The sequence below is a fragment of the Pipistrellus kuhlii genome, unplaced genomic scaffold (assembly GCF_014108245.1).
Source record: "Pipistrellus kuhlii isolate mPipKuh1 unplaced genomic scaffold, mPipKuh1.p scaffold_m20_p_9, whole genome shotgun sequence".
NCBI classification, from domain to species: domain Eukaryota; kingdom Metazoa; phylum Chordata; class Mammalia; order Chiroptera; family Vespertilionidae; genus Pipistrellus; species Pipistrellus kuhlii.
In genome coordinates this window covers 36,809,551-36,824,454 of record NW_023425595.1, presented here as the reverse complement: position 1 = coordinate 36,824,454, position 14,904 = coordinate 36,809,551, and the positions used below count along the sequence as shown (strand labels likewise).

The window sequence follows — 14,904 nt, the reverse complement described above, 5'->3', positions numbered from 1 at the left end:
TGTTAAACTTTTTTTCTTGTGCATATTGGCCATTCTTATATTTTTTATGAACTATCTTTTCAATTTGTTTACCTATAGGCTATTTATCTTACTATTACTGAGTTTTAAGAGCTCTTTCTATTTTCTGGATACTAACCCTTTATCAGATATATGTGTTATAAATATTTTCTCCCAATGCTGACTTTCTTTTCCATCTCTTCAATGCTCTTTTGAAGACTAGAGTTTTTAACTTTGTTAGCATATACTTTATCCGTTGTTTTCTTATGTGATTTTGTGATCTTTGTGTCCTATTCAAAAGATTGCAAAATTATTCTAATTCTTCCTAACAGTTATATTTATAGCTTGTACATTTAGGCCTATTATCTCCCCTACTAGTCAATAAGCTCCTTTAAGTTAAAACTATGCGTGATTTATTTCTGTCTATATTTTCCATAGTGGTTGTGGTTTTAATAAATATTTGGTGAATGAAGAAATAAAATATGCCTTCATGGTTGATAGTGACAATCCTATTTAATAAAGAGGTAACATGCAAATTGACCATCACTCCAACACACAAGATGGCTGCCCCCATGTGATCAAAGATAGCTGCCACCATGTGGACAGAAGATGGCTGCCAGAAGATGGCCAGTAGGATAGGTCAGTTAGGGGCAATCAGGCAGGCAGGCAAGTGATTGGGAGCCAGCAGTCATGGATTGTGAGAGGGATCCCAGATTGGAGATGGTGCAAGCTGGTCTGAGGGACACACACACACACACACACAGCTTTGCACTACTTTCGTGCACCGGGCTTCTAGTTGTAAGATAAGGACAGATAGCTGCTCTCTCTATTTCTTCTTGACTGCTATGATCTACAGCACATGTGTCAAACACAAGGCCCGCGGGCCAAATCCATCCCGCCAGGCCTTGCAATGTGGCCCGCACAGCGCTGTCATCACTGCACTCCGCTGCGTTTCCATTACAATGACAGTTTATGACTGTTCAGTAAACCATTCGGCCCGCGATTTAGGCTGGATTTTAGATTTTGGCCCCTTCTCTGATTGAGTTCGACACCCCTAATCTACAGCGTTGAATCACTTTTGTGCTGTTGACTTATTTCATCTATCCCAGTTAAGAGAAAAATCTCCATAGAAAATAGTATTAACAGACTTGGAATAATATTATATTAGGTCTATTTAGATATTTTAAAGTACCCTTATATATGAAAGTAAAATTTAATTTTACATTCCATTTTGTTGCTATGAATTCCTCTTTGCATGAATTTTAAAAATTTAGTTTCTTTAAACAAAAATCAGAATTTAATAAATTCATCTATAATCTGTGTGCATGCATTATAGAAATCACTGAAGCATTGCTGTGTATTTTACTTTACTAAAATAAATTTGTTTTCTTTTACATAAAATAAAAGGAAATTTCATATTTCCTCTCTCAAAGAAATTGGTAATAAAGAAATTCAGCCACCGTTTTTATTTTTATTTTTTTCACCAGTAGGAATTGGTAACAGATAAGCTTAGTCACATATATTGGTTGATATTTGCATTATTTTTATTTCTTTTGATATATTTTATACCCCTACACTGAAAAACTGAAACCAGTGTTTTGCCATTTAAAACAGATACATAAGACAGATAAATAGATGTGTGTCACATAAATCTCTATAATTTAGAGAATATGCAAAACTGGGCCAGCTGTATTTCACATTTAAGAGGCAGATTTAGTATATAAATTATGATAGAGATTGTGAGATAAATATTAAAACCTAAAGATTTTGTATCTGGAACATAATTTAGTGACTTTTACTTGGTTTCTTCAACTGGGTCGTTATTCTGTGCTTCTTCCTAATTCTGCTTTAGGGCAGTATAGCATGAGGTTCAATGAGAACATTTGAACTCTAATCAGACAGCACTTTAGGGACTACTGTATAAAGGGTTATCTCGAAATTTTTCATGCTTGCCCCTTATCGCCAAAATATATGTTTGATTTGTGAATAGTAGTATTTCATATATAGCTGTTGAGGCTTTTGTGTAACTTGGGAATTTGAGGATAACTGCTCAAATAGTTCAATCCAGAAGTTTTCTACCTGTTGTGTAGATCATTCCATGATCCATGTCTTGAAGAATATTTGTTTTTAGTGTCTGTATAACTCTGTTTCTTTGTGGCCTGTAGAGGCATATTATAAGTGAAGGTGTTTCAAATGATGGAGGCACTTAATCATGTATCTGTTTTGCATGTTCCTTCTCAGGGAACCAGGATCATTGGGGAACAGTTGGTTCATCCTCATAGAACATGATGAATAAGATGGCTTATAGTTTGCCCAGGGATGAGTTAAGAGCCCAGAAAAGCCTGATTCTGAGAGTCATGCATACATATTGTTGGAAAGTTAACAAAAGCTGGAAACATGTTTTACTTTTAAATTGTTGGGTTGTGCGTCAATGCCTTTCAGAAAGAGAGCTGTGTCTTATGCCTGCAAGTATGAAGAAGTGGAGCATTTGTTTGATAAAGCAGCAGATGTAAGAGGGAAGGAGAGCCACAGAGGCCCGGTGTGGTAGAGCAATAGTTGTGGGGGAGATGCAATGTGTATGACAAGGCACTGGAACAAATTCAGAAGCTGTACCCATCAGCTCTGTCCTCCATTGATCTGAACTTCATGTCCTTTATGTCCCATTGTCTGAACACACATTATTTTCAGTTGATGTCTTCTGTACTTACTGAGATTTCTACCGTATACTTCGGTGCTGTGCAGTAGAACTTTCTGCAGTGATGGCAGTGTTCGGTGTCCATGCTGTTCAGTATGGTAGCCAGTAGCTGCAAGTGGCTATTGAGCACTTGCAATGGGACTAGTGTGACTGAGGAACTGAATTTTTACTAATTGTATTTAACTTCAATTCGTATGCATTTAAATAGCCCCATGTGGCTGGTAGCTACCGTACTGGACAGTGAAGATTTAGGTGGCCTCTGTCCAGATTGTAAAGCCCTGCAGTCCCCATGTCAAATGCTATTTGGAGGTTTCTGGGCCTATGCAGGTGCTCATTATGGGCTAAGTTTTGCTGAATTATATCAGTGGAAGTCAGAGAGAGGGAAAACGTAGGAAGCTTGAAGAATTCTTCTGGTGCCAATTTCTGCCCTTAGCTTTTATAATAGAATAATTTTATCACTTAACTTTTTTATTGTGTTCCTTTACCTTTCCCATCTTGACTCTTTTATTGTTATTATTAGTAGTAGTAGTAGTAGTATTACTTTCTAAATATTGTATAGATAAAAAATAATTAACTTTTTAAATAAATATATAGTTAAAGTATGAAGATTAACACCTAGGTGCCCCCAAAATGGTTCATTTCTTTCATCTCCAGTGTACTTTTCTAATCACATCCCCTTCCCTACCCATGAGATCTAGCCATTAGCTTGTGTTTATCATTCCTTTTCTTTATAGTTTCATCACATATGTACGTATTTAGAAACAATACATTGTTCAGTTTTACAGTCTTCTGAATTTTATATAAGTGGCATCATCTGTATATATGTATATATGACTTATGACTTACCTTATTCATTATATTCCTAAATTATATCCATGTTCTATATAGTCTGTTCATTTTTACTACTCTATGGTATCCCTTTGTATGAGTATGCCACAAGTATCCCTTTTTATTACTGATGGATAATCCCCCCCCCCCACACACACACACACACACGTTTTGCTATTGTATACAGAGCATCTGTGAAATTCCTGTATGTATAACTGGTTACATATGAAACGCTTGCTACTGAGCCCAGGCCTTTTTTGTATTCTGTGTGTGTCTGTCCTCTTTTTTTAACTTCCTCTTCCCTATGTCTCCTTCTTCCTTCTACCTCCTATATCCCCCTCCTCTTCCTCCTCTTCTAGAATTCAAGGAAAATGAGTGTAGAGAAATAGAGATTTTTCTGCATTGTTTTTATAGGCTAAATGCTCCTTTAAAAGCATCGTGCTTCTGTTTGTTTTTAGTATGCCATGGTTCCCTCTGCTTTCGCAGATGAGTTTGTTATTGTTTTTAAATGACAACATTGTTTTAAAATAAACATTTTAAAATGTATATGTTTTAATGGTAAATATTGGTAGATATAACCTACATAAACAAATCTCTTTGAGATTTGCAATAATTAAAAGTATAAACAGTCTTGAGACAAACCAAGTGAGAACTGTAGACCTTTGGAAAGGAAGGAAACAAAAACAAACAACTATTACCCATTTGTTTAACAATTATAGTTAGTATTAGGTTAAACTTTTTACATATTTTATTTCATCTTTATAATAACTTTATGATATGTGTGTACTTAACCCGATTTTCACAGGGGGAAATTTAGTCTCAAATAATTTAACTTGGTTAGTTTATAGGTGGAGGAGCCAGGATTTCAATTTAGGTCTATACAGAGTGTTTAATCACTGCTATAACCTTTAAAAAGTGAGGTTATGTACAGATATATACAGAACTTGAGTCTACGAAATTGTTGATGGTTCAAAGCTATCATGACTCAACTACTTCTATAGTATCAGGCTTCTGAAAAGGTAACCTTTGAAAACTTTGTAGACTTAACATACCATGTAAATACCATGTAGTGTACTTAATTAAATGAAATTACTGTGTGTTGTTCTCCTCAGTGGTCCTCAGTACAAGGACTGCTAAATGTGAGAAATATAAGAGGGATGACCTGGGCATGAGTAGATGCAGTTGACACAATGTATATATTTTTGGTAAAGATGATTTTCTTGTGGTATTGAAACATGAAGATAAATACTCAGTGAGAAAGAATAACAAATTGTGACTCTTAAAAAAATATTATTTTCTAAGACCTCATACCAATTAGTAGTCCTCTGAAGGGCCCATCATTGCAGGAATGATAAAAATGCACATGATTGTTCTAACTTGCTAGTGTCCACTATGGAAAAGCCAAAGAAATCAGGTGCTGCTTTGTGCATAGAATGAGACAGGGTAATTTTATTCAGGGTAGCAAAATAAAGTATTTGCTAATTAGAGAAGTTCACCTGATCTAGTCTTTTTCAAAGATCATTTGTTGCCCACACACTAAAAACTGATGTGTGGATAGTCACTTTTCCAAAAACTGATTCTGTTATCTCCTAGTGCCATCTGTGAAATATTATTTCAGAGGATAGCAGAATTTTTTGCTTAGTAATTGACATTCCTTTTACCATCTTCCTCTTCTTATTCCTCTGTCTTCACCCCTATCCCAACACTATTTCAGATATTCATTTTGGGGATCAGCATATTTTATAGAAAAATGACTTATTTGCTTATTTGACAAATCTTAAATACGCATCTAGTGTGTGTTAGGCACTGGGTTTGGGTTGAGACTGAGGACACTACTATAATGAACCAAAAACCAGATAAGGCCGCTTATGAAATTTACAGTCTAATCACATTTATAGATGTCAATTTTTTTTCATTTTGAAAGGTGTTATGAACTGTAGTATATGGTGCTATTAAAGACCTAGGAAGGTTGGAGGAAGATGAAGCCAAAGTAGGGATATGGGGAGGCATGGGTCGTGCTTGTGATTGTGTGAAAGGATCTGCTGAGCAGGTGGATGTATGCTCTGGAGCTGAGAGAAGAAGTCTGGGCAGAGATATAAATTGGTGAATTGTGTGACAATAGGTAGTTAATTGAATGATTAGGGATTTAGGGATTGTATATACACTGTGAAAAGCAGAGGGTCTAGGACACATTTTGAGAAATGCTAGTATTTAATGAACAGCTAGAATAGAATGCAGAAGGATGGACATCAGATATATAGGAGGCAAACTAGTCAAATACAATGTTAACTATTTCAAGAGGAGATAATATTTTAGGGCATATCAAATAAAATACAGACTCTTTATCATGGCTTGTAAGGAAGACCCTATGTGTTCTGCTACCTTCCCATGTCTTTGACCTCATCTCTCATCATCTTACTGCTAGGCTGCTTTTATGCTTTAACAAGTCAGGCTCTCTCCTGCCTCAGGACCCGTGCACTTGGTGTGCCTTCGCTGGGATGTCATTCCCCAGTGCAGATGTCATCTCAGAGAGAGTAGCCAACCCTGCAGTCCCTTTTGCAAGATTCTTGTCAGTCTCTATCAAACTTTGGGTTTCATTATATAACTTAGATTAAATTTTTCTTGGGCCTCAAGCAAATCACATCAACTCTTTAGGACATGCTAAAGAAATTTAATTTTGCAGAAATGTTTAGCAGTAATGCTAAAGAAGAATTTTTAAATTTTAGAGTGTATTCCCCCTAAAGCATCTTGATGTGAATTGATGAACGGTGAGAGCTACGTCTCTCTTACACCCTTCGACCAAATGGGTTGCACGATGGAGGAATAGGGGAAGCTGAAAAGGTGCTCAGTCCGCTCTGTTAAGCATGCAGAAATAATGAATGACAAATACGTCACGTTATTGATAATCCAGTAGATTCAAAGCAGTCATAAAGTCAATGATTACTTTCTGGATGATGAAGCTCTTTTCTAAATAAAAGTAGACAAAGGCTGTTTAAAAGCCAGTTTCAAGCTGTCTGCAGTTACTTCAGTTCAGTGAACGTTACTGAACTGACAGTAGAGAAGTGATAGGAGCTTGGGAGCGAGGGCCTGAGGGAAAGTTGCTGATGCGCCAAATGCTGCATAAGTTCTTCCCCAGCTAAAGAAAAATAATTCCTCTGTTCTTTCAAAATATAAAGATCAGCTCTTAAATTGCAGGGCCGAAAAGAATAAATGGCCAGACAACCAGTGCCCATTTTATAGAATTCCACTTGCCAATTTAGGACCTCCTAAAACGCCCCTCAAGGGAGAAAAGGGCCTTTGAAGAACCTTGTTTGGTAACCACTCTTTATTTTTAAAATGCCGCTTTCAGTAGCTGTCTTGGTTGGTGTGTTTTGAGTGTCCTTTTGTTATCTTAAACATCAATTCCAAGCTTGTGGACTTTCCTAATATAGCTCTCCTCGCTCCATAATTTGGCACAAGAATGCTTTGTAGTGCTGAGTGTTTTCTTTTTGTACTTGTTTCTTCTCACAGCCGCACTGGCCTTTCACCTGGTTTTGTATCTTATTTTAGAAATGTCCCTGTTCTCACATTTTATTTTAAATGTTGGTTGGTCCAAGCCTTGCTGCAAATGGCTTTCTGTGGAAGACAGAGAAATTTTTAAATCAGCATAAATTAAATAAGAGAAATTTCACAGGAACATAGAAATAGAAGTCATTTCAAAGATACTAGAAATTAATGCCAAGCTCCACCACCATACCATTTTTTACTCATGGAAGAATTTGAAGAACAGAAGGGCTAAATGACTTGCTAAAGGTTATAAATTATTGATGTAAATGTATCATTTTCACTATTTACATGAAGACACAGTAAAATGCAAGGTGGGTCAATATTAGGTTTACAGTTGATCTTATAGATAATATACTTATCTTATAGATCAGTGTTTTCCAAAGTGTGGTACGCGTACCCCCAGGGGTACGGGAAGAGTTTGGTGGGGGTATGCACTGCACCGTGCTTATCTGCGCCTAATTCTACGTTCTCATGAGTATGAGAGGTACTCAGCGTTACGAAAATTATACGAAGAGTACACATATGTCAAAAGTTTGGGAAACACTGTTAGATAATTCACATACTCACAACTGTAAACCTACTTTTGCCCCTCCCTGTATATCTGCATATTTTTCTGTACATGGTTGTAATGTTGCTGTTTGCGAGGATGTTTTTCTTTTTTGAGTTTATAACTGAGCAAGCCTGTCATCATCATCATTAGTCCTCATTCATTCAACTTCAGCAGCTGTTTTATCTTGGGCACTGGAAATGCAAATATGAATAAAGCTTTACTCCTGCTCTGAAAAATTTCATAGTTCATTGAAGGAGAAAGATACCGATATACACTGGGTGGCCAGATTATTATGATCTCTGAACACATAATAATTTTGTCTCTCAGTGTATATCCTATATAATAAAATGCAAACTGTCCCCTCGACCAGGAATTAGACCAGTAGGCAGGTTGGCCAAACGCCCATGTTCCCTTCCCTGGGCCAGGCTTGCCGGACCCCACCCATGCACAAATTCATGCACCAGGCCTCTACTATATACATACATACATATATATATATATATATATATATATATATATATATATATATATATATATAATATATATACACACACACACACACACACACACACACACACACACACATACACTGAGTGGCCAGAATATTATCTGTTAAGAGATCATCATAATCTGGCTATTCAGTGTATATAATTGCATTTCAGAGTGATATGTTCTGTATAATAAATATATTAAACAATTTTCATAGTCATAAAAAGGAGGGAATGCTCAATTCTGGGCTATGTAGCAAGGTTACAAAGAGAAAGTGACATTTGAACCAAGTCTTGGAGGATAGATGGGAATTTGCCTTTTGGAGAGAGAGGAGAAAGGATGGGCATCAGAGAGTAGGGAACAGCCTGTGCAAAGGCCTAACGTGCAGGGTATGCCGGGTAAGGAGAATGCCTTCATTGGAGAAAAGGCTTTGTGAAAGGCAGTTGAGTCAGAGTTAGGAGTTTGAATATTGTCCTTTGAAGGATTTTAAAATTAGGGCTGAGATAATCAGATTTGAGTTTGAAAACTTGTAGTAGTTTGGGGCTGGAGGAAGAATGATAAGTGGCAGATACCAGTTAAAATCTTTCTTAGGTTTCTAAGTAAAACACAAGAGTTTATTTACACACAAGACAGTATCTGTAGAGATAAAGCAAAGTCTCTAGATTTCAGAGAGCTTTCCGAAGTGTGAACAATATAATGTTGTATTCAGTCAAAATGATACCGGAAATGTGGGCAGTGGGGAAGAAGTGGGGGGTATGATTGGAGTGACTAGGTGGACTAACTGAAATTAGCAGAATTGGGGGGAATGTAAAAGGAAAAGCAGGATTGTCCTTTTTTTTAAATTCTCACCCAATGATATTTTTTCGATTGAAAGTGGAAGAGAGAGGGAAAGACAGAGAGGAGAAACATTGATGTGAGAGAAACACATCAATTGGTTGCCTCCTGCACACGCTCTGACCAGGACCCAGGCTGATGAGGGGCTTGCAATTGCGGGATGTAACCTTGACCCGGGACCCTTCAGTCTGCAGGCCGAGGCTCTATCCATTGAGCCAAACTGGCTAGAATCAGGATCGTCCATTTTTGTTTGTCTTTTGTTTGTTTATGGGGACAAGGTAGGTTTAGTGTTTTCGAGGACATTCTAATAGGCAGGTCTAAATCTTGGGAAAGAGGTTGCCATAGGAATATTTTTGAGTTCTTACTGTTTATTTTTCCATAAGAAACCAAAGTTCTTAGAGGTCAACTGATCATGGTCTCAGTAAGATGACTGTAGAACCAAAACATAAATTTCTAAGCTTCTTACCAACTAAGCCTTAATACATTAAGCACCCTGTCAGTCACCGGTGACTGCCACTATACTTCCATCCAGAAGACAAAACAGGCTGGGCGCTTAACAGTGTTAACTCAAATGGCCTTTTGTGAAAGAAAGCATAAATCTTTTTATTCCCACTATAATTGTTTTACTGTTTTGCTTCTTAGTGTATCTCCAAATAGATATTGTAAATTTAAAACTTGTATGTATATTCACAATGCATTTTATTTTCTGCCCTATTTTCTGATGTTATTTGACTGATGACAGACAAGTGAAAAAAGCTGAAGAACCCCACACCTCTTCTTTTTCCATAGCAAAACCTTAAAATTCAAAAATTATATAGTCCTCAATAAATAATCATTACGTCCTATATGTTTGACCTAATCTCAGTTATTGCCCTGTTTCTGAGGAGACTATACGTGTTAAAGAATGAATTCGGATGTAAGGTCCACTTCTGTAGGAATTTAAAAATATCTTTTTTTATATTGGGATTATTGAGCTATACTTCTTTTTAAAACCAGTGGATAAAGTAGACAGTTTTTCAAAATCCATTCTTACCTCCAAATTTTAGTGCTCACTCAGCATTAATTGAAATTGGGGTGATTGGGTAGGCTTTGAACAAGACAAATCACCATACATATCTGATATTATTTTTTCATATATTAAAAAAATAATAAGCCCACTTTATTGACATGAAATTCTAATTTTAACTGTTACTATCTAGATTCTCTGTGTAGCTTCTTGGGCTGTGGTCTTTTTCGTTTACTTTGTTCTTGATTGCTGTGACATGTAGTTGCCTGCTGTTTAAGGCAGCTGCAGTGGAGTGCACCAGAGGTGGTTATCATTCTATATTTAGTGAGCCATAGGGTTTGTAAAGCATTTGCAAATTCCTTCAGGATAAAATAGTTTCTATAAATGTAACCCTTTTAATGAAACTTTTATTATCAACCATTAAGGAAATACAGCAGCTAGTATGTATGCATTTGTGGACAAGACAGAGGCCAAAAACTTTTTTTTTCTTTCAAGAGCTCACTGAGTATTTTATTTTTTTATTTTTTTATTTTTTAATATATTTTATTGATTTTTTTACAGAGAGGAAGAGAGAAGGATAGAGAGTTAGAAACATCAATAAGAGAGAGTCATCAACAGGCTGCCTCTTGCACACCCCCTACTGGAGGTGTGCCTGCCACCAAGGTACATGCCCTTGACCGGAATCAAACCCCGGACCCTTAAGTCTGCAGGCTGACACTCTCTCCACTGAGCCAAACCGGTTTCGGCATCACTGAGTATTTTAAATACTTAAAATTAATCATGTGATCCTATTTTTATACTCTTAATCTTGAATTGCAGAGCTTTTACTCAAGTGTTTACCTTTGGCCCAACATTTCGAGCTGAGAATTCTCAGAGCCGGAGACACCTGTCAGAGTTTTATATGGTAGAAGCCGAGATCTCTTTTGTTGAGAGCCTTCAAGATATCATGCAGGTAGGTACACAAATTTTAAAATAGATTCTAAATGTCAGGCATCTGTAACATTAAAATGCTCTGTATACATTTTTTACATCTGTGCATTGCAAGGTGTTCACAGGATGAAGAAGATAGAGAACTAATTAATTTAATAAACATCTATAGAATGCCTTTAGTACAAGAGCTAGACAATTAAGTTCATATTTCAGGTTTGCCCTTAACTTGGTTATGATGTTACCCAACCTTGGTGATCTTTAACTTCCTCAACTGTAAAATGAGACTAATAGTACCTATTTCATAAGGTGGTTGTGAGGAGTAAAAGAAACAGTGTATACAGTGTAAAGCACAAGATCTGACACATTGCAGGCCCAGTGAATAGTAGCCCTTGTCATTTCGTAGGCAAACAAATAAAACATCTTTATGGTTAGGGGAATTTCTATATAACTATATTAGAAAGCATCCTCAGGAGGTAGGGATGAGAATGGAGAAATGCCATGCTTAGGAGTTTGAATTTAATCCAAAAGGTAAAGGAGAAGGAGTTCTCTCTGGGAAAGGCCATGGTCAGAGTTATAATTTAGAAAAATCTCTATAGCAGCAATATGAAAAATGATTTAGAGTGAGATAAAAATAGGGGTGGGAGCCCTTTTAAGAGGTTGTGGCTATAATCCAGATGGAAAACACAAGTTCTGGAGTGGAATGGACCAGGATTTGTTCATCAGTTCCTTGCTATGTGACCTTAAGCAAGGAGCTTAATTTCTCTGAGCCTTAGTTTCCTCATCTATAAAATGGGAAATAATAATGCTTACTTCATAGGATAGTTCAGAACAGCAGTCACCAACCAGTAGTCCATGAGGTTCGAAAGGTTGGCAACCACTGGTTACAGGATTAGACAGATATATATATATAAGGTACTTAGCATAGTTCATGGCACTTAGCAAGGACCCAGAAATTATTTACAATTGTTATTATGAATTCTCTACTTAGTACCATTTTTGGTTAACATCTTAGTTTGGATTTGTAATTACAAGATGTTTATTTTAGCAATTTTTATCAGCTATCATTTTCATTCATTTATATCTCTTCTATTCTTATTCACCCTGTAAATGACCCAATTCCACTTAAAACATAAATACTAAATATACCACCAAACAGAATGGACTCACTATTTGATCATCCTGTCTTATTTTGTATTTTCTAATAAGCAAGCTCTAAATCAGATTAGCATCGGGGGGTTTTGAGGAATGCTCTAGAGAACACCTGTAGGGAAAGGAAGAAAGCAGCACTAGGCAGAAGGAGAAGTTGAACTGTGATGCATTTACAATAGAAGCCTTAGCCAGCTCTGTGAGAAGCTTTGGAGCTGGAATGTTGTCCCATATGAAGGCAAGAGGTGGGCTTTTGTGCTTCCCCCCATCAACCAGTCATTGGAAAGAGGTAAAACCACGGTAAGAGAGCACTCTTGGCCTGGACCATTCCTGAAGAGGGACTCGACCATGAACCAACAGCAGTTAATATTCCCAGCAGAGAAAACTCTTGGTTCTGAAGGGCTGTTCTGGCCACATGCCATATAGTATCCATTTCCTACCCCTTTTACATCTCCCACTATTGTTCTAGATCACTAGAGAGTAGGTTGGGAGTGGTTGCTAATGATATCTAGTGAGTAGACTAGGAATGTTGTTCAGCATCCCACAGCGCACAGCCCTCTCCCCCCAACAAATAATTCTCTGGCCAAAAATATCAATATTAAAACTGTTGAATAACCCCTTTCTAGATTGTAGCGATTCAGGTCTGAGCCTCACGTGGAGTCAGTAAATTCCTCAAGCTGCTTTCAGTTTGAGCCCACAACCCAATTCTATCTTACTCTTTCACTTGGGCAATGAGAGTATTAAGGAACAGAACCATACTTTTACCTCCCTATTTCTTCTGCCTTGACCCTGTCTCCGCTGCCCCAAAGTAGAGTCCAGAGGGAACAGTTACAAAAACAATACATAAATTATGTTAGAATTTATTAAACTTTATAATATTTGCTTCATAATTATATATTCTATAATTAACATATTTGGTACTACACTGAGTGGGACTTAGCACATATACTGTTGAATGATTGGATTAATTAAAATATAAACTTTTCTCATAAATATAAGTGAAAAAAATATGCTCCCTCAAAAGTCATCTCCTGTTTTTCTTTTTTTTTTTTTTTTTTTTTTTTTTTTTTTTTTTTTTTTTTCTTTTTTTTTTTTTTAATAAGTTTTTATTGTTCATATTATTACAAATGTTCCTTTCCCCCCACCCACCATTGCTCTCCTCCACCAGGTTCCCATCCCACCCTCTGCCCTTTCCCCTCTCCCCATTGTCCTCATCCATAGGTGCACAGTTTATGTTCAGTCTCTTCCCACGCCCCCCTCTCCCCTTTACCCCAAGAATCGTCAGTTCACTCCCCTTCCATACCTCTGATTCTATTATATTCAACAGTTAATACTGTTCATCAGATTTTTTAAATTTCCTTGGTTTTTAGATTCACTTGTTGATAGTTATGTATTTGTTGTTCATAATTTTTATCTTTGTTTACTTTCTCTTCTGAAAGAACCCCCTTCAGCAATTCATATAATTCTGGTTTGGTGGTGATGAACTCCTTTAGCTTTTTTTTATTAGTGAAGCTCTTTATTTGGCCTTCGATTCTGAGTGATAGCTTTGCTGGGTAGATTATTTTTGGCTGTAGGTTCTTGCTATTCATCACCTTGAATATTTCTTGCCATTCCCTTCTGGCCTGCATGGTTTCTGTTGAGAAGTCAGCTGACAATCGTATAGGTGCTCCTTTGTAGGTTACTACCTTCTTTGCTCTTGCTTCTTTTAATATTCTCTCTTTGTCTTTTGCTCTTGGAATTTTAATAATGATGTGTCTCGGTGTGGTCCTCTTTGGATTCCTTTTGTTTGGAGTTCTGTGCGCTTCCTGGACTTGTAAGTCTAATTCTTTCACCAGGTAGGGGAAGTTTTCTGTCACTATTTCTTTCAGTATGTTTTCCATATCTTGCTCTCTCTCATCTTCTGGGACCCCCATAATTCTGATGTTGGTTCGCTTGAAGTTGTCCCAGAGGTTTCTTACATTATCTTCAATTTTCTGGATTCTCTTGCCTTCTAGCTTCTGTGGAGGAGTGTCTTCTGGCTCTTTATGTTCCAAATCTTTGACTTGATTCTTGCGATCTTCCCTTCTGTTTTTAGGACTCAGTAAAATATTTTTTATTTCAGACAATGTATTCTTTATTTCTTGTTGATCCCTTATCATTTCTTGTTGACTCCTTATTAATTCTAGTTGATCTCTTTTCATATCCTCGTAGCCCTTATCCATCTTTTCTAAGAGATTCTTGAAAAAACTTATAAGCGTAGATTTGAACTCTATATCCAGATGCTTTTTGTCCTCCATTTCTTTCGTTTGTGATCTATTTTGTTGTCGCATTTCGCAGTTACAGATGGGACGGGGTTTCAGGGTGGAGCCTGCAGCTTTGGCTTCTGTCAGCCCCGCCCTATGCGGGTCCTTCAGTGCTCGCTGCTGGCGCCTCTGAGAGAAAGGTGCCCTCGATTTTCGCCTGCTGCCAAACAGTCTATGCTCTCCCACAATGAGCCCGGTATTGGGGTTCAGTTCAGTTGGAAGTGGAGTTGGAGGTGGCGTTCAGAGCAGTCTGGAGCCCCAGTCTCCTTCCCTTCAGGGCAATCCCGCGGCACAGCCGACCGTCCCTTCTCTGCGCGCAATGTGCGCGCCTCCGGGACCTCCTTTCGCCTCTCCCCGGGGTTCCGCCTTACAGCCCGGCTCCCTATGGCTGAGCCTGAGTCCCCGGGGTCTGGCCCAGAACTGGGGATCAGAGCAGTCGGGGGCCCAGCACAGTCGGAGTTTTATCTCCTTTCCGCTGGGGAACGCCCGCCAGGCACTCGGCCTCCCTCCTCTCCGGCTCCGTCCTCTCCGCGCGCCACGTCTCCGTACCTTGGGCTTTTCCAGCTCCTCCGCGCCTCCTTCTGGTTTTCTCCTTGCTTCT

General features: G+C 37.8%; 1 protein-coding gene across 3 annotated transcripts in view; it reads left to right on the top strand.

Moving 5' to 3' along the window:
• The window catches only part of NARS2 (asparaginyl-tRNA synthetase 2, mitochondrial), a 114,067-nt gene that overhangs the window by 59,932 nt on the left and 39,231 nt on the right, over positions 1 to 14,904 (top strand). For 2 of the 3 annotated variants that reach the window (XM_036428307.2, XM_036428309.2), the window contains one exon: positions 10,765 to 10,897. The exons of the other annotated variant lie outside the window; for it this stretch is intronic. In XM_036428307.2, coding sequence (XP_036284200.1) covers positions 10,765 to 10,897 — 133 coding nt within the window. The remainder of the gene's footprint in view (positions 1 to 10,764; positions 10,898 to 14,904) is intronic. 3 annotated transcript variants of the gene reach the window in all.